This window comes from Aethalodelphis obliquidens, unplaced genomic scaffold, assembly GCF_003676395.1.
Source record: "Aethalodelphis obliquidens isolate GAN/ISIS:26980383/991018 unplaced genomic scaffold, ASM367639v1 scaffold62, whole genome shotgun sequence".
In the NCBI taxonomy this organism is placed as follows: domain Eukaryota; kingdom Metazoa; phylum Chordata; class Mammalia; order Artiodactyla; family Delphinidae; genus Aethalodelphis; species Aethalodelphis obliquidens.
Window position 1 is genome coordinate 4,475,408 of NW_020838006.1, and position 20,334 is coordinate 4,495,741.

General features: G+C 44.7%; 1 protein-coding gene across 4 annotated transcripts in view; it reads right to left on the reverse strand.

The window, feature by feature from the left end:
- OSBPL10 (oxysterol binding protein like 10) overlaps positions 1-9,647 on the reverse strand; it is a 298,101-nt gene extending 288,454 nt beyond the window's left edge. The window contains exons 1-2 of one of the 4 annotated variants that reach the window (XM_027088152.1): positions 9,523-9,647; positions 5,000-5,207 (exon numbers count right to left, since the gene is read on the reverse strand). In XM_027088152.1, coding sequence (XP_026943953.1) covers positions 5,000-5,127 — 128 coding nt within the window. In that variant the 5' untranslated portion in view covers positions 5,128-5,207; positions 9,523-9,647. Of the gene's footprint in view, positions 1-3,002; positions 3,707-4,999; positions 5,208-9,522 lie in introns of those variants that run through there. The other 3 variants (XM_027088151.1, XM_027088150.1, XM_027088153.1) reach the window with 3 other exon arrangements.
- Between the last annotated feature and the right edge of the window lie 10,687 nt (positions 9,648-20,334).

The following is a 20,334-nucleotide window of genomic DNA, read 5'->3' on the forward strand; positions in this document are numbered from 1 at the left end:
CTTACCCTATTCAAGATTTGCTTTTCAGTGTTTTACTGAGTTCTCACAACCCCACCAATCACCTGAAAAAGAATCAGAAGCTGGTTCCATTTTTTTTTTTTTTTTTGGCCGTGCAGCTTGTGGGATCCTAGTTCCCCAAACTGGGATTGAACTCAGGCCCCCCCCGCAGTGGAATCATAGAGTCCTAACCACTGGACCACACCTACCTCTTTCTGAAATTGTATTCATTTGTTTAGAGGCATTTACTCTTTAACGCCATCTTACAAATCTCTACCATGCTGTAATGTCTGAGATATTTTCTTTAAAGAACTATAATAATGGATTATAGAAACTCCTTAATGGGTATTCCCTCCCCTCCTCTCCCCACTTGCCCCAGCTCTGATTACCTCACACTTTCTCAGCCAATGAGAGAGCCAAGTGTCCTGGACATGCTCTCCTGGGCGTGTCCCACCTGTGTAGTTTTCCCTCCTGTCACCTCTGTTTATGTCATTTATTTTGTGTTCTGGCCACACCACCTTCCTCAGGGCATGGGGATGAGAATGAGAGTGCTACAAATAAGGCAGAATATGACACTGAATGGTAAAATATAAGCTTTACAGCAACTTGAGGACGTGCAAGCAGACACCAGAGTAAAGTGGTGACTAGGGGGTGACTGGTGTGAAGCCCTAGGAGCCGGTGGAGGATGTTATCAACAGCGTGGCAGCCTAGGAACACTCACCAAGGACTTCAAGGCTGGAGATTTCTCATTAACTGCAGGCAATTTGAAAAGAACTGCAAAGGAACACACCATGAGGCCCCCAAACGCAGGGAGCTTGACACAGCCCACCTACTTGCACCAAGGCAATTCCCTGGACTGGGGAAGGGTGGGCTCCTTCCACTTCTGAATCCTGCGACCCCTCCACTACTTGATGAGAAGATGCCCATGTGTTTTAAACACTGGAGTAGCTCCAGAGTAGCTGGAATGGTGCCTCTGAATAATCAAATGGACAAATGAATATATTCTCGAAGTTTCTGTCTTTGTCCTCCTCCCTCTTCCTTTTCACTGATCCAGATCTTCCTTTATAAGACCCCTTGAGAAGAAAGTATGCAGTCACAGCCATCACAGATTTTCTCCGGATCACTAAATGGACCCTTGGCCACAGATGTGGGAAACAAAACCTGACACTGAGACATTAACCATTAGAAAGAGACAATGCTTTTGGAGTCAGTGGTAGACTTCAAAACCGGTGCATCTACTATGATGAGAACAAACATTGGCAGGCAGCTACAAACCACAGTAAACAAACTCAATAAAGAGGAGACCTCAGCAGCACACACAATACATTTCACCTGTGTGGCCTGCAATCAAGTCCGTGTTGTTGTTGTTGTTATTATTATTATTATCATTATTATAAATTTTGCCTCTTCTCAATCTGGCCTTCAACCTAAATACTCCAGTAGATTTAGATACACAAAAGCATGAGTTACTCCAATTCCCCCTAAATCCACTCCAAAGAACAAATCCTTTAATATACATCGCAGGTAAAATGCCATCCCCAAGTGAAATAACAGTAATCCAGGGTAAAAGCTCTGTTGGCCTCATAAGCTACTTGGGAAAAAAAGCATTAAAGGTGACTGTCCAACACACAAACCAAATGCTATCACCAGCAAGGCATGGCGAGGTGCCATTAACAACGCAATTACCAGGAACTGAAATCAGATTCAGCCCTCTCATCTGTCTCCTCTCGGCACTCGACCCATCCTTTCAGCTCTCCAAGAACTGGAGGAGAAAAGGGAGAGCCAAGAGCAGACACTGGGGCTATTTTAAGAAATAAAAGGATTCAAAAGTTAAGGTGCAACTTCCACTAACACAGTAGCAGATCTCCAAGGAAACCCCCGTGAAAGTTCTCTGTCTACAATATCAACTCAGGTTCCATACATAGGATGGAACCCTCCATCTTCCTCTTAGTTGAGTTTCATGTAAATAACTGCCTGCTGTTTCAGCCGTAAACAATCTGAAACTTACAAAGGGAGAGAGGACCAAGTACTCTACTAACCAGCGGAGAGAAGCAAGAGTTCCCAGGGTGTGATTCAAATCTCACAAGCATCCTTAAGAACCTCAAGTCCTAATATCCAAGGGCTATTAAGGACCAGACACAAGATCTCATCAACGTCTCCAAAAAGCCCCATTCTCCTTGCATGGATATTTGTATTTTCCTTTGACTTGCTTTTGAAAAACAAAGTTTAAAAATGTCAGCTGCAGTACCCCATCTGCTCCTTTCAAGTGTTCCTCACTATTCTCACTACTCAGTCCACTCAGCACCGCGACCCCTTCCCTTGACACCCATCCTTCCACGTGTCCATAACTAGGCTTCCCAACTGTGAGGATAGAGTGAGCAGGGAACTTCAAAAAACACCTAAAGGGGGAAAATAATAATAATAATTTAAATAGCGACCTGCCATTTGGAAAGGGGAGAGAGTGTCAAAGGAAAACAAAAAACAAAAAAAACCCTAAACTTCCGTCGCAGAGATTGGAGGTTCCCGGCCACCAACTGGGCAGGGGGCTAGCATGCGCGCCGGAAGCCGCCGAGGATAAGTGGCTGGTTTCTGGTGGTGGTGGTGTCTTTAAACGACAAAGTTTTAAATGAACTATGATATGGGGAGAATTGCTGTGATGGGACCAGATGTACTAGCTCTTTCATCCAGGCGTCAAGCACGCCCCCTCTACCTCCCGTCCTCAGCCATTCTCCAGGAGTACGGGAAACCGCTAGCAGTCAGGGCCCGGGGACCAGCGCGCTCGCCCGCCCGCCGCTCCAGTCCCAGCAGGAGCCAGGGCTCTCCCTCCCTCCCCGCCACTGCGATGCGGTCCCAGGGTGGGGTGGCGGCGCGCTGAGGAGAGCGGGGACCTGGGAAGGGCCCGGGTGCCGAGGCGGCCCCGACTCGCCGGCGGCCCGATCGCGCGCGCACACACTCACACTCACAACAAGCGGCGCGCAGGGAGGGGCGAGCGGCCGGCGCGTTACCTGTTCTGCCAGCCCTGGAGGAGGTTGGTGTATTTGCTGAGCACGCCCTCGAGCGCCGGCTCCCTCCGCCGGCCGCTTCCCCCGCACGGGCTAGCGGCCACCGAGCCCGGGCTACTGCGGCTGCCCCCGCCGCCGAGCCCGGCGGCCGCCGACCGACCAGAGACCCCCCGGCCCGCTAGCGAGCAGGAGGGCGAGGAGCCCGCCGAGGTGGCGCGGCTGCTGCTGCGGCTGCTGCTGTTGCTGCCCCCGCCGCCGTCTGCGCCCTGGGCCGCCCTCTCCATGGTTCGCGCGCGCCTGGGACGCGGGTGCCCGCAGCGGTGGCGACCCCGGCGCTGGAGCTCCTGGCGCGGCGGCGGCTACAGCTCCGGGCACCCGGGCCGCGCGTGGCTGCTCCAAATCCCCGGGAAACGCCTGACTCATACAGGAGGAAGAGGAGGAGGAGGCAGAGAAGAGCTGGGAAGGAAGCCAACGGGGCTGGATGCAGCTGCGGCCGCCCCTCCTCCGGCCGCGGCCCGGGCCCCGGCCCCTCCCTCCGCAGTAGTTTCCCCGGCAAGTTCGGAGCGGGTGGCCAGTTCGGCAAGCCCTCCTCCGGTTCCTCCTCCTTTGCTTTCCAGACCCTGCGGCCGCTCAGGCCCAGGGCTCGGGGCGCTCCCAGCGCCAATGCGCAGGGTGGGCACGCCCGGAATCCACACCCTGCCGCCCCCTCTCGGATGGGAAGGTGCGAAAGGGAATCTCCGCGCGTCACTCCCCAACCCCCACCCACCTCGGGACCTGGAGGGAGGGGCGGTCCCACCCACCGGGTCCACCCGGATATGGACCCGCCCGGCCTAACGCCGGCTCACGCGCACACTCTTCTCCGTCTTCCGCACTGAGCCTGGCCCGGACACACGTACACGGTCACCTGGACATCGACCTCACTGGCCGAGCCAAGAAACAGGGCAGGGAGGTTCTCCGGGCTCTCCTGTGCGTCTGGGAGGGGAGGGCAGAGAGCGCTCCCGGGGCATTTTCAGCCAGCGGAGTTATGGCACAGTGGACACCAGGGCCGGGACCAGAGGCAAGAGAACTCGGGTTCCTGCGAGTGCCTCCTTAAATTGAGCGTCCTAGGCGCTGCACTGCCTTCACCCTAATCCCCACCCTGATGGACACACGTAAACCTGTCAAATCCAACCCTACCTGGTGTTATCAGACAGCACGAAGCACCTGGGAACCAGAGGCTCCGAAATGGGTAAGACTGCACTTAAGGCAGGAGAAATCACAGATACTTACAAACAGAGCGAAGTATTCTATTGGCTGTAACTTCTGCTCCCCCACACACACACCTCCACCACCACCACCACCACCCCCGCCCCAAGGTACACGGAGCTGCAGCTGGGTTTCTAAATCTAAAGTTGTTTTTGCTCTTCCGCAGAAGTAGATGGGTTACACTTTCTCCACTGCACTCATCATTTTTGTGCATATAAATAACCAGTGCAATCTGGAAGTTTCCAAAATTACCTGGAAAATAGCTTTGAGGATCTCACACTCTCCCCAACACACACACAAGAAAACAAAAACAAATATTGATAGATGATCCCCATCTACAAACCCATAAAGCAGATAAATAATTCAACAGTTAAAAAATTACTAAATGAAATAGAGTCGGCTTTCATGGGGACAGTTCCCCCAGCCCGACTCCTTTCTAGCTCCATATCCTTCCAGGAAGCTTTCAAAGGTGGGTTAGCTCTAGAAATTTTCATGGAGAAGCTTCTGGAGCTGATGAGAGTTGGTTGTGCCCTGAATAAATTACAATCCCAAGTACCCACACAGTGTAAAAAGAGAAAAATTCTCAAGAGACTGCATGGTAGAAAAGACCAACTTCGAAGCCAGACGGAGCTGAGTTCTAATCTATGACCTTGATACCTCTTATAGCCTTAGTTTTCTCACCTGCAAAATGGGACTGATGATACTACTGGCTGGGATGAACTATGTGACAATGTTTATTTGTTCAAAATACTTACCGCCTCTTCCCCTGGGAGGACTGTTCTCCCTCCACATGACCCTCAGGCTCGGCCATGGATTTCTTTTGGCCAGTGGACTGTGAACAGATATAAGAGATGCTATGTCCAAACATAAGTCTAAGATTCATCACACGGTTCCACCATCTTTCTCTTCCTTCTGCCAGGTGAGCAGCATGTCTCAGATCAGGGCTGTCCTTCAGCTTGGGTCCTGGAGTGAGAAGACGTGTGACAGAGCTGAAGCCAGTTAGCCTTGGCCATGCCACATGCACAAAATCTTTGCCGCTGAGATTTTAGGAACCATTTTGTCCCACAGCATAACTTTCCTTGAGCCAGCTGGTCAGTGTGTGAGCGATTTTGAAGCCCTTCATTGGCATGAGGACTGGGAGGTGGGCACATACTGAACGATAACCGTCAGTCGTTATATGCCCACACAGCACCCCTCGTGGGGGCCTGCCACCTGCGGGTCCGGCTAAAAGTGGGAGGTGCCATCCTCTTATTTCATATTATCGAACCTCTACCACCTACCCAGCCCACCTGTGACTTCTCACCTTGGACTAAAAAACTGAGACCCTTGAGATAGTCTAGTTGAAGGGGGGAGGGGCTACACTGAAAGGGCTAGTCAAGGTCAGAGTGCTAGTCTGTTCAGCCTGCTGTAACAGAATACCAGAGACTGGGAGCCTGTAAGCAACAAAAATTTCTCTCTCACAGATCTGGAGGCTGGAAGTCCAAGATCATGGTGCCGGCATGTTCAGGTTCTGGTGAGAACCCTCTTCCAAGCCTCAGACTTCTCACTCTGTCCTCATGTGGCAGAAGGGTCTTGGGAGCTCTGTGGGGTCTCTTTTATAAGAGCACTAACCCCACCCTCATGAACTAAGCACCTCTCAAAGGCCCCACCTCCTAATACCATCACATTGGGCATTAGGATTTCAACATAGGAATTGGGTGGATATTGATAAAGGATTCAAAACCCTCTGCCAAAAAGAAGAAAAAAAAATTTTTTTCCAATGCATTGTGGCCTTGTATTACTTCATATAATGCTTTAATTACTCTTGCAGACAGTGTAGGAATTTTATAGGGAAAGTGAGTAATTTGATCAAGTCACAAAAAAAAACAAATGAGATATCATAACTCTAATTTTCCTGCATCCCAGTCATGGTAGTAATTTATGTCAAATACACTTATGTAGAACATGATTGAGGGAGTTTCTCAGAAACTGTGGTTGACAAATATTCAGACCATAGAAGCCAGGGTGGAGTGAGAGCAAGCCAGCTGTGTGGGATCAGAAATGGCCAAAGAGGTAAGTCAGTAGCAAGAGGTGCATGGAGCAGATGTGCTGCAAGAAGAGGCAAGACCATGACAGAGAGAGGAGCACACATGTCCCCACTCTTCCCCGCCTCTTCACCAGGCTTGTGCTTCTCACCCATGGAATTGGGTTTTTTTGTTGTTGTTTTTGTTTGTTTTTTTAATTGAAATATAGTCAATTTACAATGTTGTGTTAGTTTCAGGTGTACAGCGAAGTGATTCAGTTATATATATATATACTTTTTCTTTTCCATTATGGTTTATTACAGGATATTGACTATAGTTCCCTGTGCTATACAATAAGACCTTGTTGTTTATCTATTTTGTATATAGTAGTTTGTATCTGCTAATCCCAAACTCCTAATTTATCCCTCCCCCACCCCCTTTCCCCTTTGGTAGCCATAAGTTTTTTATGTCTGTGAGTCTGTTTCTGTTTCATAAATAGGTTCATTTGTATCATATTTTAGATTCCACATATAAGTGATATCATATGATGTTTGTCTTTCTCTGTCTGACTTACCTCACTTAGTAATAATAATCTCTAGGTCCATCAATGTTGCTGCAAATGGCATTATTTTATTCTTTTTATGGCTGAGTAATATTCCATGGTATATCTGTACCACATCTTCATCCATTCATCTGTTAATGGACATTTAGTTTGCTTCCATGTCTTGGCTATTGTAAATAGTGCTGCTGTGAACATTGGGGTGCATGTATCTTTTCGAATTAGAGTTTTCTCCAGAAATATGCCCAGGAGTGGGATTGCTGGATCACTGGAGTTTTAAATTTAAAGTCACTTTTTCTAGAAAGCTTTCCTTGACCCACTGTAGAATAGCAAGTGAAGAAAAGATATCTGCAGAATTCTCTTCATGTTGGAAAAACAATTTGAGAACAAAAGACATAATAATTTGGCAAAAATATTTGCAAAACATACATGCCCAAAACAAGGACTTATTTCCTTAACTCACCCAGATTGCATAAATCATTAAGAAAAATACAAGTGTAAGTAGAATGACTGAAAATCTAACAGCCATCTTGGACCATGTGAAGACTTTGTGAGTGGAAGCCATACATAATTGGAACAAAAGGACAAACACACCACACCTCTTCAAATAATGGGCAGAAACAGTCACCCCGAGTAGGGAGCTGACTACCACAGTTTCTCCACATGGACCCAGAGAGCTGGTCTGGAGTTTCCAGTAACTGTTTCCGGAACCCCATCTTCTAGCTGGGATTGTCATTCTTGTCAACGGCACATAAAGTCTTAAGAGGATGTTCATGGACCAGCAAGAGTAAATAGTACTAGAAATTAACACAACATTGTAAATCAACTATACTTCAATAAAATAAATTTTTTTTATCTTTGTGTTCTGAATTCACAGCATTTTATTTATTTTTATTTATTTATTTACATTTTTGGCTGCATTGGGTCTTTGCTGCGCGCAGGCTTTCTCTAGTTGCGGCGAGTGGGGGCTACTCTTTGTTGCGGTGTGCAGGCTTCTCATTGCAGTGGCTTCCCTTGTTGCAGAGCACAGGCTCTAGGCACGTGGGCTTCAGTAGTTGTGGCACGCAGGCTCAGTAGTTGTGGCTTGCGGGCTCTAGAGCACAGGCTCAGTAGTTGTGGTGCACGGGCTTAATTGCTCTGCGGCATCTGGGATCTTCCCGGACCAGGGCTCGAACCTGTGTCCCCTGCACTGGCACGCAGATTCTGAACCACTGCGCCACCAGGGAAGTCCCAAAATAAATTTTAGAAAAAGTAGTTAGTCACTGACATGGTTGGCCAGATGCCATACATGAAGCCACAAGTGGAGAGAAGTTTGTTACAAGCAGATTACCCTCTGTTTCAACTTGGTCACATTTGTGTTAGAAACAACTGATCTAATGTGTTCTCCATCCCAAATAATAACAATCATAGCTAATATTTATTGAGCACTTACTATGTGCCAGGCACTGTGCCAAGTGTTTTATACATAGTAACTCGTTTAATCTTTACAACAACCACATGAGCTGTGTACTGTTCCTGTTCCTATTTTACAGGTGGAGAAAAACTGAATCAAAGAAATGTTCAGCAAAAATAGGGCAAGATGTAAAAAATTTTATTCTTGTTCTACAAGGAGAAATAGAAATTTATTTTAGGGCTTCCCTGATGGCGCAGTGGTTAAGAATCCTCCTGCCAATGCAGGGGACACAGGTTCAAGCCCTGGTCCGGGAAGATCCCACATGCCGTGGAGCAACTAAGCCCATGCGCCGCAACTACTGAGCCTGCGCTCTAGAGCCCGCGAGCCACAACTACTGAGCCCGCGTGCCACAACTACTGAAGCCCGTGTGCCTAGAGCCTGTGCTCTGCAACGAAGCGAAGCCACCACAGTGAGAAGCCCGCACACCGCAACGAAGAGGAGCCCCCTCTCGCTGCAACTAGAGAAAGCCCGCGCAGCAACGAAGACCCAACGCAACCAAAAATAAATAAATAAGTTTACTAAAAAAAAAAATTTATATTTCAAAAAAAAAATTAAGCAACATCCCCTGTATAATGGAAAAGGACCTAAAAAAGAAATGTATGTATATACATACACATATATGTATAACCGAATCACTTTGCTGTACACCTGAAACTAACACAACATTGTAAATCAACTATATTTCAATAAAAAATTTTTTAAATAAAAAAAATTTCAAGGAGCTTCCCTGGCGGTCCAGTAGTTAAGACTCTATGCTTTCAATGAAGGGGGCATGGGTTCGATCCCTGGTCAGGGAACTAAGATCCCACATGCCACACAGTGCAGCCAAAAATTTTTTCTTAATTAAATATATTTATAATATCTGGCTTAAACCACTTAAAAAAAAAAAAAGCAGCCTCCCCCCCAAACCCTGCTGGAGCTAGATTTTAAACTCAGGCAGTTTGGCTAGTGAGCCTGAGTTCTTTACCACTAAACTATTCCACTTGCTTCATAATGGATTCAGTCTTCTTTCTTCTACTTAATGAAACCACTGAAAGTACAGCTCAGTGCCTGGAATTCCATTTCTTGTTACACTTTTGTTCATGTAGGAATTGATTCTCCCATCACCACTGGGAGAGAAGCAGGGCAGGAGCTTGGGCCCCTAGCATCCAGCCACAGGGCCTGCACGCCATAATCCTCAATAAATGTTTATTGTTTGATGAATGAAGTGCAGTTTTACTGGGTAAGAAACAGAAACTCAGAAAAGAGAAGCCAATACTAAACCTGAACTCAGGTCTTCTGACGCCAAGTCCAACGTTCTTACAAATTCACTGCCTGGACTTCAGCAGCAGTATGTACTCGCAACTTTACCAGCCGCTGGGAAGATGGAAACACCACAGTGGGAGTAGGGACAGCCCATCACCCTGTGAACTAGCAGCTCCATCAGGACCGCCCTGGGAGTTATATCCAGGAAAATCAAATTACTGCAATGGTCATATGCAACTTCGCAATACAGCCATATATACATTATATTGACATTTTTCCAAAATGGAAATTATGTCATGTTTTGATGATTAATTTATTTAAATGGATGATCATTTGTAAAGATTCATATACACAAAGATACAATGTACAATAGAAAGTGAAATATATTTGTAACACCTCCCCAGAGGAAACCACTGTTAATAAGTTATGTGTATGTTCTTCCAGACATTTTTCTATGCAGAAATATAGTTACAGATTATCTTATTCAAAAACAGGTTCAGGGCTTCCCTGGTGGCACAGTGGTTGAGGGTCCGCCTACCGATGCAGGGGACACGGGTTCGTGGCCCGGTCCGGGAAGATCCCACGTGCCGCGGAGCGGCTGGATCCGTGAGCCATGGCCGCTGAGCCTGCGCGTCCGGAGCCTGTGCTCCGCAACGGGAGAGGCCACAGCGGTGAGAGGCCCGCGTACCGCAAAAACAAAAAACATGGCTCATGTATTACAAAATTCTCCCAGAAAGTGTGAATCAGTTTTCACTCTGCTGATCCTGTCTGGGTCTCCTCGCGCGTTTGAGCGATGGCTGAATGGTCTAGGTTGGCCTTGGCTGGGACAGCTGGGCTCTTCGTCCTTACCAGGAGCTCTCATCCTCCTGGAGCCTCACCTCAGCTTGTTCTCAGGGCACTGAGAGGGTTCCAGAAAGAGGAAGCATGCAAAGTCTCTTGAAGCCTTGTCTAGGGACTGGCGCAGGGTCACTTCTGCCATATTTCAACAAAGGTGCTGACTTTCCAAGATACCCAGGGAGGGGTCAACACGGTAGTGTTCTGGGTTCCCATGGTAACTTAAGGGAAAACTTCCACAATATCCAGAGCCCTTGAGGTCCTGCACATGAACAAGGAAGACATTTTCAAATTCCTTGCAGCAGGAACACACGGAAGCTGTTCTTCCACAGACTCTTAGACAGAAAATGGAAAAAAGGTGGGTGGAAAATAAAGGTTCTTTAAAAACAACAACAACAAAAAAAAAAAACCCACAAAAAAACAGTGCTGGAACAATTGGACATTTATATGCAAAAAAGTAAAAAATCCATACTTCACACTTTATTCAAAAATGACCTCAAGGGCTTCCCTGGTGGCGCAGTGGTTGAGAGTCCGCCTGCCGATGCAGGGAACACGGGTTCGTGCCCTGGTCCGGGAAGATCCCACATGCCGCAGAGTGGCTGGGCCCGTGAGCCATGGCCGCTGAGCCTGCGCGTCCGGAGCCTGTGCTCCGCGACGGGAGGGGCCACAGCAGTGAGAGGCCCGCGTACCGCAAAAAAAAAAAAAAGACCTCAAAAGGAATCAAAAACTAAAAGGTGAAACAAAAATATTCACTTTTAAAAGATAGCATAGGAGAAATCTTTATGAACTGGGGTAGGAAAACAGAGTACCTCTTGTGAAGAGGGAAGTTTGACTGGGAGGCAAAACCAAGGGTTTGGAGAGGGAGTCAAGGACCACGGGAGAATTATTCCCAGGTCTTGAGATGCAATCAAGGGACTCGAAAGAGGATTACAACTTGTTGACTGGATTTTAGAATCACCGTGGACCACTGATTCCTTCCTGCTTCCCATTTCCCCCTTTTTGAACAGGAATATCAGAGCGGCTATCCTGTGTCTGTGTCTGTTGACCACTGTCTGTTGACGGGGGGAGGGGGCAGACAGCCTTTCTTCAGTTTCACAGGTTGCAGGAATGAACTCAAGGAGCTGGTCTTAAATAGCTACCCCTGAGCATCCTCTCCTCTCCTGGACTCAGCTTAGAGGACGTGATTCTGACTTCAAGCTGGTGCAGTGATGGGAGGAGACTCTTAGGGGCCCTTGAGTGGACGACTGTGTTTTGCATGTGGGAGGGATATAAATAATTTGTGGCCAGACTATAGTGGTTTCAAAGATATGTCTACAAATTCTGTGATACTTTCTCAAGAGGTGGAGCTTAATTCCTCTCCCCTTGAGTGTGGAATAGACTTGGTGACCCACTTCTAGTGAAGAGAACATTGGCAGAAGTAATGAGACATCATGTCCAAGGTTATGTTATAAAAAGACAATGGTTTCTGTCTTAGGTGAATGTTCTCTCTGTTTCTGTCTCTCATCATTCGCACTAGGGAAGCCAGCTGCCATGTCATAAGGACACCCAGGCAGCCTACAGAGAGGAATTAAAGCATGCCAGCCACTATGTGAGTCATCTTGGAGGCAGGTTTTCAGAGGCCAGCTGACCGCCACATGAGGGACCTTGGAAGCACGTCCACCCCAGTCAAGCCTCAGGATGACTGCAGCCCTAACAGACAGCTTGGCTGCAACCTCATGAGAGACCCTGAGGCAGAACCACCCAGCTAAGCTGCTTCCAGATTCCCAACCTTCAGAAACTGTGAGACAGTAAGTGTTTCTGTTTTAAGCCACTAAATTTGGGATAATTTTTTACTCAGCAGTAATTAACTAATACAGATGGCTACCTTGAAAGTTGTCATTTTGTAATTTTTATCTCTTTGTTTCCTTTTCACTACCCTTGACCAAATTTTCATATCCTGAAGATATGCAGCAGGGAAAATAAAATAACTCAGGGCAGGTTAAAATAAAAATGATATATCAGGGGCTTCCCTGGTGGCGCAGTGGTTGAGAGTCCACCTGCCGATGCAGGGGACACGGGTTCGTGCCCTGGTCCGGGAAGATCCCACATGCCGCGGAGCGGCTGGGCCCGTGAGCCGTGGCCACTGAGCCTGCGCATCCGGAGCCTGTGCTCCACAACGGGAGAGGCCACAACAGTGAGAGGCCCGTGTGCCGCAAAAAAAAAAATGATATATCAATGTAGTATTGACAAAAGCATAGACACATAGAAAAATGGAACAGAATAGAAAATCTAGAAATAGTTCTACAGAATAGCCAATTGAGTTTTGATAGAAGTGCAAACACAATTCAATGGAGCTTTCTGTATTAGTTTCCTGTTTCTGCTGTAAACTAGTACCATAAACTTGGTGGCTTAAAACAATACAAATTTATTATAATTTATTATCTTACAGTTCTGGCAGTCAGAAATTCAAAAATGGGTCTTACAGGCTATAATCAAAGTATTAGCAGGCAGTACAGTATTTTTTCTGAAGGCTCTAGGGGAGAGACAGTTTCCTGCCTTCTCCAGCTTCTAGGGGCACCTGCATCCCTTGGCTCATGGCCCCTCCAGCAATGGCATCACCCCAACCTCTGCTTCTGTCGTTTCATTTCCTTCCGATTCTGACCCTCCTGTGTCCCTCTTACAAGAATTCTTGTGATTACATTGAGCCTACATGGGTGATCTTTTCAACAAATGATGCTAGAACAACTGGACATTCATATGCAAAAAAAAAAATAAGAACCTTACCTACACCTTATACAAAAATTAATTCAAAATGAATCATAAACCAAAATGTGGAAGGTAAAACTCTTAAACTTTAGGAAGAAAACATAGGAGAAAGCTTTATGAACTTGGATTAGGGAAATAGTTCTCAGATACTACAACAAAAGCATAATATATTGTTAAAAATTGAAAATTTGACATTATCAAAATTAAAAAATTTTTGCTCTGCAAAGACACTGACAAGAGAATGAAAAGACAAGCCACAGGCTGAGGAAAATATTTACAAGTCACGTACCTGACAAAGGACTTGTCCCCAGAATATGTAAAGAACTCTAAAAATGTAGAACTAAGAAAATAAACAGCCTTATTTTTTTAATGGTGAAAGTTTTAAATAATCATCAAATGTGATATACAGATGACAAATAAGTACATGAAGAGATGCTCAACATCTTTAGTCATTGGGGAAATACAAATTAAAACTACCATGATATACTACATACCTATTGGTATGGCTAAACACACACACACACACATACACCACAAAAAACTAATGATACCACGTGCTAGTGAAGACTTAGAGTAACTGGAATGCTTATACATTGCTGGTGAGAATGCAAACTAGGACGGCCACTTTGGGAAACTTTTTGGCAGTTTTTTCTAAAGTTAAACATACACTTACCAAGTGAATAAGACAGAGAAAGACAAAGACTATGATTTCACTCATATGTGTAGTAAAAGAAATTTTCACATATGGAGATATAAGAAGTCATTCTGGCTTATACATGAATGCACTTGAATTTCATGCTAAAACAGCCTGTTTGTGGCTTATCAAACATACATTGTACATCTCCTTTAATTATTAAGGAAAAGGGCACATTGACCAGAAGTCAAGAATGTCCATGTTAAAAATAAAGATTAGGGGCTTCCCTGGTGGCACAGTGGTTGTGAGTCCGCCTGCCGGTGCAGGGGACGCGGGTTCGTGCCCCGGTCCGGGAGGATTCCACGTGCCGCGGAGCAGCTGGGCCCGTGAGCCATGGCCGCTGAGCCTGCGCGTCCGGAGCCTGTGCTCCGCAACGGGAGAGGCCACAACAGTGAGTGGCCCGCGTACCGCAAAAAAAATTAAAAAAATAAAGATGAAATGCCTCCCTTCGTGGGACACCAATGTTGGTCCTCCTCTGGCAATAAGACTCCTTTCTCAGGTGCCAAGGCCATGCTGACTTGCTGTGTACATGCTGATCTATTTTTTGAAACCTTGAAGGAATGTTTCCCTGACTTGTTTGATGTTCTTTGTTCTGACAAGACATAAAACTGTGCAGCGTCTGTCTTCAGGGCTATAGTCCTCAGTTTGGCTCAAATAAAACTCTTTTCTATTCCTTTTATAGATTGTTTATTGGTTATTTTCATCAACATGTGGAATATAAAAAACTAACAAGCAAACAACAAGGTCCTACTGTATAGCACAGAGAACTATACACAATATCCTATGATAAACCATAACAGAAAAGGTTATTTTAAAGAAGAATGTTTACATATATATATATGTATAACTGAATCACTTTGCTGTACAGCAGAAATTAACACAACATTGTAAATAAACAATACTTCAATAAAAATATTGATAAAAAACAAACAAACAAAACAAAATAAATGAACAAACCAAACAAAAACAAACACAAAGATACAGAGAACAGAGTAGTAGCTACCACAGGAGGAGGGGCTGGGAGGGAGGGTGAAATGGGTAAACGGGATGGAAACCAAATTTTTGGATGTGAGCACATTGTAGGGTATACAGAAGTAGAAATAAAATGTTGCACACATGAAACTTATATAATGTTATAAATCTATGTTACCTCAATTAAAAATAAATACAAGTGAAAGAACAATGACAGCAACAACAAATACAACCCCGTTATCCCACTTTTGATGTTTATCTAAATGTAACAAAAGTCTATGTTCACAATAAAACCTCTAGAAGAATGTTTATTGCTGCTTTATTCATAATCATCAAAATGTGGAAACAACCGGAGTATCCCTCAACTGGGGAATGAACTGAAAACAAAACAAAACATACATTCATACAACGGACAACTACTCAGCAATAAGAGAGAGCAAACTGTTGATCCCTGCAACAGCACAAGTAAATCTTGAATGCATTATGCTAAGAAAAAGAAGCCAGACTGAAGCACGTACTATGTGATCCCATTTATAGGACACTCTGGAAAAGGCAAAAGTACAGGGACAAGGAACAGATCAGTGGTTGCCGAGAGGTAAGGGTGAAGCCAGGGTCTGACTACAGAGTCAGCTGGAGAGGATTTTTTGGAGTGGGGTGGGGTGATGGACCTGCTCTGTAGGAGGATTATGGCAGTGGTTATAAGGACTCTATCCACTTGTCAAAACTCATAGACTGTCCACCAAAAAAGAGTGAATTTTATTAAATGTAAAAATTTTAAACAAATTTTTAAAAAGAAGGAAAAAAAGATATATGAGGTCAAGTGCCAGGTTACCTTCACGTTAGGGAATGGGTTCCCTATGTCAGGGAACAGAAGAATGAATAGATGCAAGGACGGATGGATGGATACATGGGTGCATGGAAGTAAGGATGGATGAATGTCTGCCTACCTGCATACTTATCATCACCTGCTCAAATCTTTAGGTTTCCCAGGTGATATTACTCAGACCTTTTTATTTACTGATTGATATTACTCAGACCTTTTTTCTTTTTATTTATTTATTTATTTATTTATTTATGGCTACACTGGGTCTTCTTTGCTGCATGCAGGCTTTCTCTAGTTGTGGCTAGTGGGGGCTACTCTTCGTTGCAGTGCATGGGCTTCTCATTGCAGTGGCTTCTCTGTTGCAGAGCACGGGCTCTAGGCGCGGGGGCTCAGTAGTTGTGGCTTGCGGCTCTAGAGTGCAGGCTCAGTAGTTGTGGCGCATGGGCTTAGTTGCTCCGCGGCATGTAGGATCTTCCCGGACCAGGGATCGAACCCGTGTACCCTGCATTGGCAGGTGGATTCTTAACCACTGTGCCACCAGGGAAGCCCTACTCAGACCTTTTAGGAAGGAATGCCAGTGTCTTTTCTATAACTATCCTCCGTTTACATTTCAGTGAGTGTCTGAGTCTAAATGCGACACCAAATGTGAAAATTCTTTATAAACTAAAAGTATAATACGAATGTCAGCTGTGCTACTGCTAAAGGAAGAAACAATCTAGACATTCATTTGTTCTGCAACAATGTTGAGGCTCCTGAAAGGCCACAAAACAAATACCCCAGCTTAAAAATCCATAGAAAACCCCCGTCCAAAGATGCAGTGAAATACACGTGCAGTGAATGCTTAAGGTACCTGTGGTACAAAGCCGCCACTAATGACCATCCACGACATGTCCCCGTCCCAACTCGACATCCGACAAATGCTCTATGAAAGGCTGGAAAGAGAAGATGAAGCCAATCTCGGAATTTTCCTGAAAAGGAAAATGAAACCCAGAAAGAGGAAGAGACGTCCCCAGGGTCACACTGTGAGCTGGTGGTAGAGCTGGAGCCCCAGTCTCGTGCTGAATGTTCTTCACAGGAGTCCACTTCAATTCAGTTTTAAGTGGTCTGCACAATAGTTATGCCAGGTTCCCAGTGGCTGAGCCCATATAACCAGACTGGCAGATTACTGAACTAGGCAAAATATTCCAGAGACATAAAAATGAAAAAAAAAAACAATGTAGCATTCCTACAAAGAAAAACATCTGCCGCAGGAAACCTTTTAAATTTAACTGAGAATTGTAACATTCTTTTTGCTGCAATTAGCTGGGGAGGACTGTGATTTCTCTCTGCCCTCCCATGCAAGAGAACAACGACATGATTGTGGGTTCTTTTACTTGGAGGGTTTCTCAACCTCTACATATGAGCGAACCTATGCTCTGATCTGAAGAATTTTTTTAAGATATAAATTTCCAAGGAAGAAAGGGGGTTCTTGGACCTTAAGGCTTTTATCCACAGATCTAAGAATTGGTTTTCCTAAAGTTTAGAAAGAGAACAGACCACTCTACTGGAAATCTATGATGTATCTTTGTACTACACAGTCAAGGGAAAGAGAGGAATTCCAGAGACAAGCAACTGCCATGTATTGAAGTTTATTTTTGGATTAATCCTAACATTCGGGTCAATTTCTGTAGTTTGAAACTACTGAAGAAAGAATACAAAATTACCCGACGCAAAAGACCAAAAAGCAATAAATAGAGAGATCCCATACTCCTCTCCAGAGAGTGCAGAATTTAAAAAATAAATAAAAACAAACAAACATGGACCAAGAGATTATCATACTAAGTGAAGTAAATCAGAAAGAGAAAGACAAACACCATATGATATCACTTACATGTGGACTCTAAAATACGACACAAATGAACCTATCTACAAAACAAAAACAGACTCATGGACAGAGAGAACAGACTTGTAGTTGCCAAAAGGGGCGATGGGAGAGGGAAGGGTTGGGAGTTTGGGATTAGCAGATGCAAACTAGTATATATAGGACGGATAAACAACAAGGTCCTACTGTATAGCACAGGGAACTATACTCAATATCCTAAAACAACAACAAACAAAAACTTGACAAGTATCTCTGGACAGAAGATAGAAAGCTCATTGTTGTGAGAACTTCATTTCAAATAACAGGGAGCTTGTGAATCTTGGAGAACTTAAGGAAAATCAAAGGGCTTCTCCCCTTCTCCCCACAAGGCTCCCCACTCACAGTGGGATAGAAGCCAAAAGGAAGGCGATGATCATGGAGATTCATCTTGATGCAAAGGTGGGTGCCTTTATATACAGATATCGTGCCCTTTCTACAGTTGAATGGTTTACTTCCTGACAAGACACATTTAGGATCATCATATGCTCCAATTTACTGGCAGACATTATGCAGTAAATTATTTCTGGCTATAAAAGCATGCCCGATGTATGTGCCTAGCAGAGCCCCATAAGTATGACTATTACAGTTGCAATAGACAGTGCTTAAGTTCTAGTAGTCTTATGATCATTTAGGGACATCATTCATTTTTAGAGACAGAGAGGAGTTATTGAATTGGCAGATGCCAGACACAAGGAGAATTTCGTATTTAGCTTTCCACATCAGATAGTCTGCTTATAACACATTTCATCAAACAAATATTTTGGGATGGGAGATGGAAGGGCTGGGGCTTAGTGGCATTTGGGGTCCAGTGGACTTGAATGTGCATCCAGCTTTGCCTCTTCCTTGCCATGGAAGTAACCAACTCTCTCTCTTGGAGCCCCAGTGTTTTCATCAGAAAAATGTGGATGCTGTTTTAAGGCTCAAATAAGATATTTTGTGTTATGCTTTGTGAATAGTAAAGTACCAAAAAATGAGAGGGTGTGTTTGGGTTTTTGTTTTCCTTTCAGCATTTCTCCCCCAAATGAAAAGGAAGGGAGAAAAAATGTCCTCACCATCAAGTTATACTCCCCATTAGCATACCTCACCACTGGTGGTTCAGCCCGTCAAATGAAAACTACTCACAAAATATTCCACATGAGCACTGAGTCAGTTGATTTCTTGCTGGCAAGGGAGAATTGTTAACAGTCAGAATTTCAGCAGAGAGTTGTCCCCAAGCACTGGGTTTATTTACAACTGAGAAAGAGAACTTCACAAGTATATTAATTTGGGATCGCATGGCTTGAGATACTTCATTCTGTCACCAGCAGAACCCATAAGCAATTTCCAATCACCTTGTCTCTTTCATTGGATATTTTCCAAGGATTTTTGATACATAAATGACAAATAAGGTAATTTGGATTTCCTGTTTTAAAGCTGTTCTTTCCAATTGGCTACCCATTAATTCAGTCCATATTGGGAACTCCACCTCTTCCCTCTTTGGCTCTAGTCTCCTGTTCCTGATTTTCCCTTAATAGCCCATGTCTATTGGTTTTTCTGTCCATATAGAGTTCTTCCCCCTTTGGTTATGGTAGATCTCCACCATTACTGGAGAGTTTCCAACTATCTCAGTTCTTTTTCAAAAACTGAGAGAGTTTTGGATAAATAAAATTTATTTTTCCAAATGAGAGTACCCACCAGCTTTGGGTAGTCATTCACACTTTAGAATAAATGGATCTTTAACATCTATTTAACTAATCTGCATTCATAAGAAAATGCAAGTTTGAGGAAGATGCATGAAAGAGAAAAAGGAGGGGCGTAATTTGAGAAATTCAAGTTAGTCAGATACAGATGATAATCTCCAGGAGAGGGCCTAATTATTACTTTTCCTTTGGTCCTGCTTTGCTGCCAGCATTGCTCTGGAACTTACAGGCTTGATCAGCTATCTCCCCTCTGCTCTCTCGATGGCATTATTTTAACTCCAGGGACAGGCTGTACCCAGGCTGCAGTAGTCACCCGGGGTGTGGCATGGGGCAAAAGTATCATTTTCTCTGCCTTGCTAGCCCCTTCCCCACTAGGTTCCCCTATGTCAATGGTGATGACATGGCCCCCAATTTTTTCTTTCTTTTCAATAAATCCGATTACCTATTTATGCCCCAGGAGGTTGTTTCCAAAAAGATATTTAAAAATCATTTAAAAAAATCATTAGCCATTCATCTATCTTGCTATGGGGGTCAGAAAATCTGGCTGTCTCAACTATACCCCGGTGTCAGGAATGGGATCACTACCCTGACAGCTCTGCCTTTCCCAGGCACACCCACCACCCAGGGAAGTACGACCCACAGAGCACTCTATTTTATAATGGAACTCTCCAATCAGACTCTAAATAATTTTACTGCCGTCACAGAACCGGCCCTAAAGACAGGGCATGAAAGGATCATTCAATTCCCTCACCTGAGTTCAGTGCCGAAATGTTCCTGAGAGGCCTCTTCAAGACTAATTCGTTTTCCTTTTTAACATCTAGAGCTGTGACCCTGGCCGTTCCTCAAGGTTTGAGTCACATGGTCTAATGATTATCTTCATGGGGCGATTATCTCCCTGTCGGAAATTTCAGCCTTCATTCCGCCTTCCTTAATCGTACCAGGTTATTCTATTCAAGGCTTTCTTCCTGTACCTGGTAAATGGTGTTCGTTTTCCTGGGTCTTATACACGTGTCAGCCTCCCTCCCTTCCCTATACCTTCACTGTGGCATGGTCATTCTGCTCAGGTGAGTTAGCACTTGACATAAAGGAGGAAAATTAAGATCAGAGTCATGTCCAAGCTTATATTATATTATAATACGTGCTTACAAAACCAAAGGTCCATTCCAAATGGTATTTAGGATCA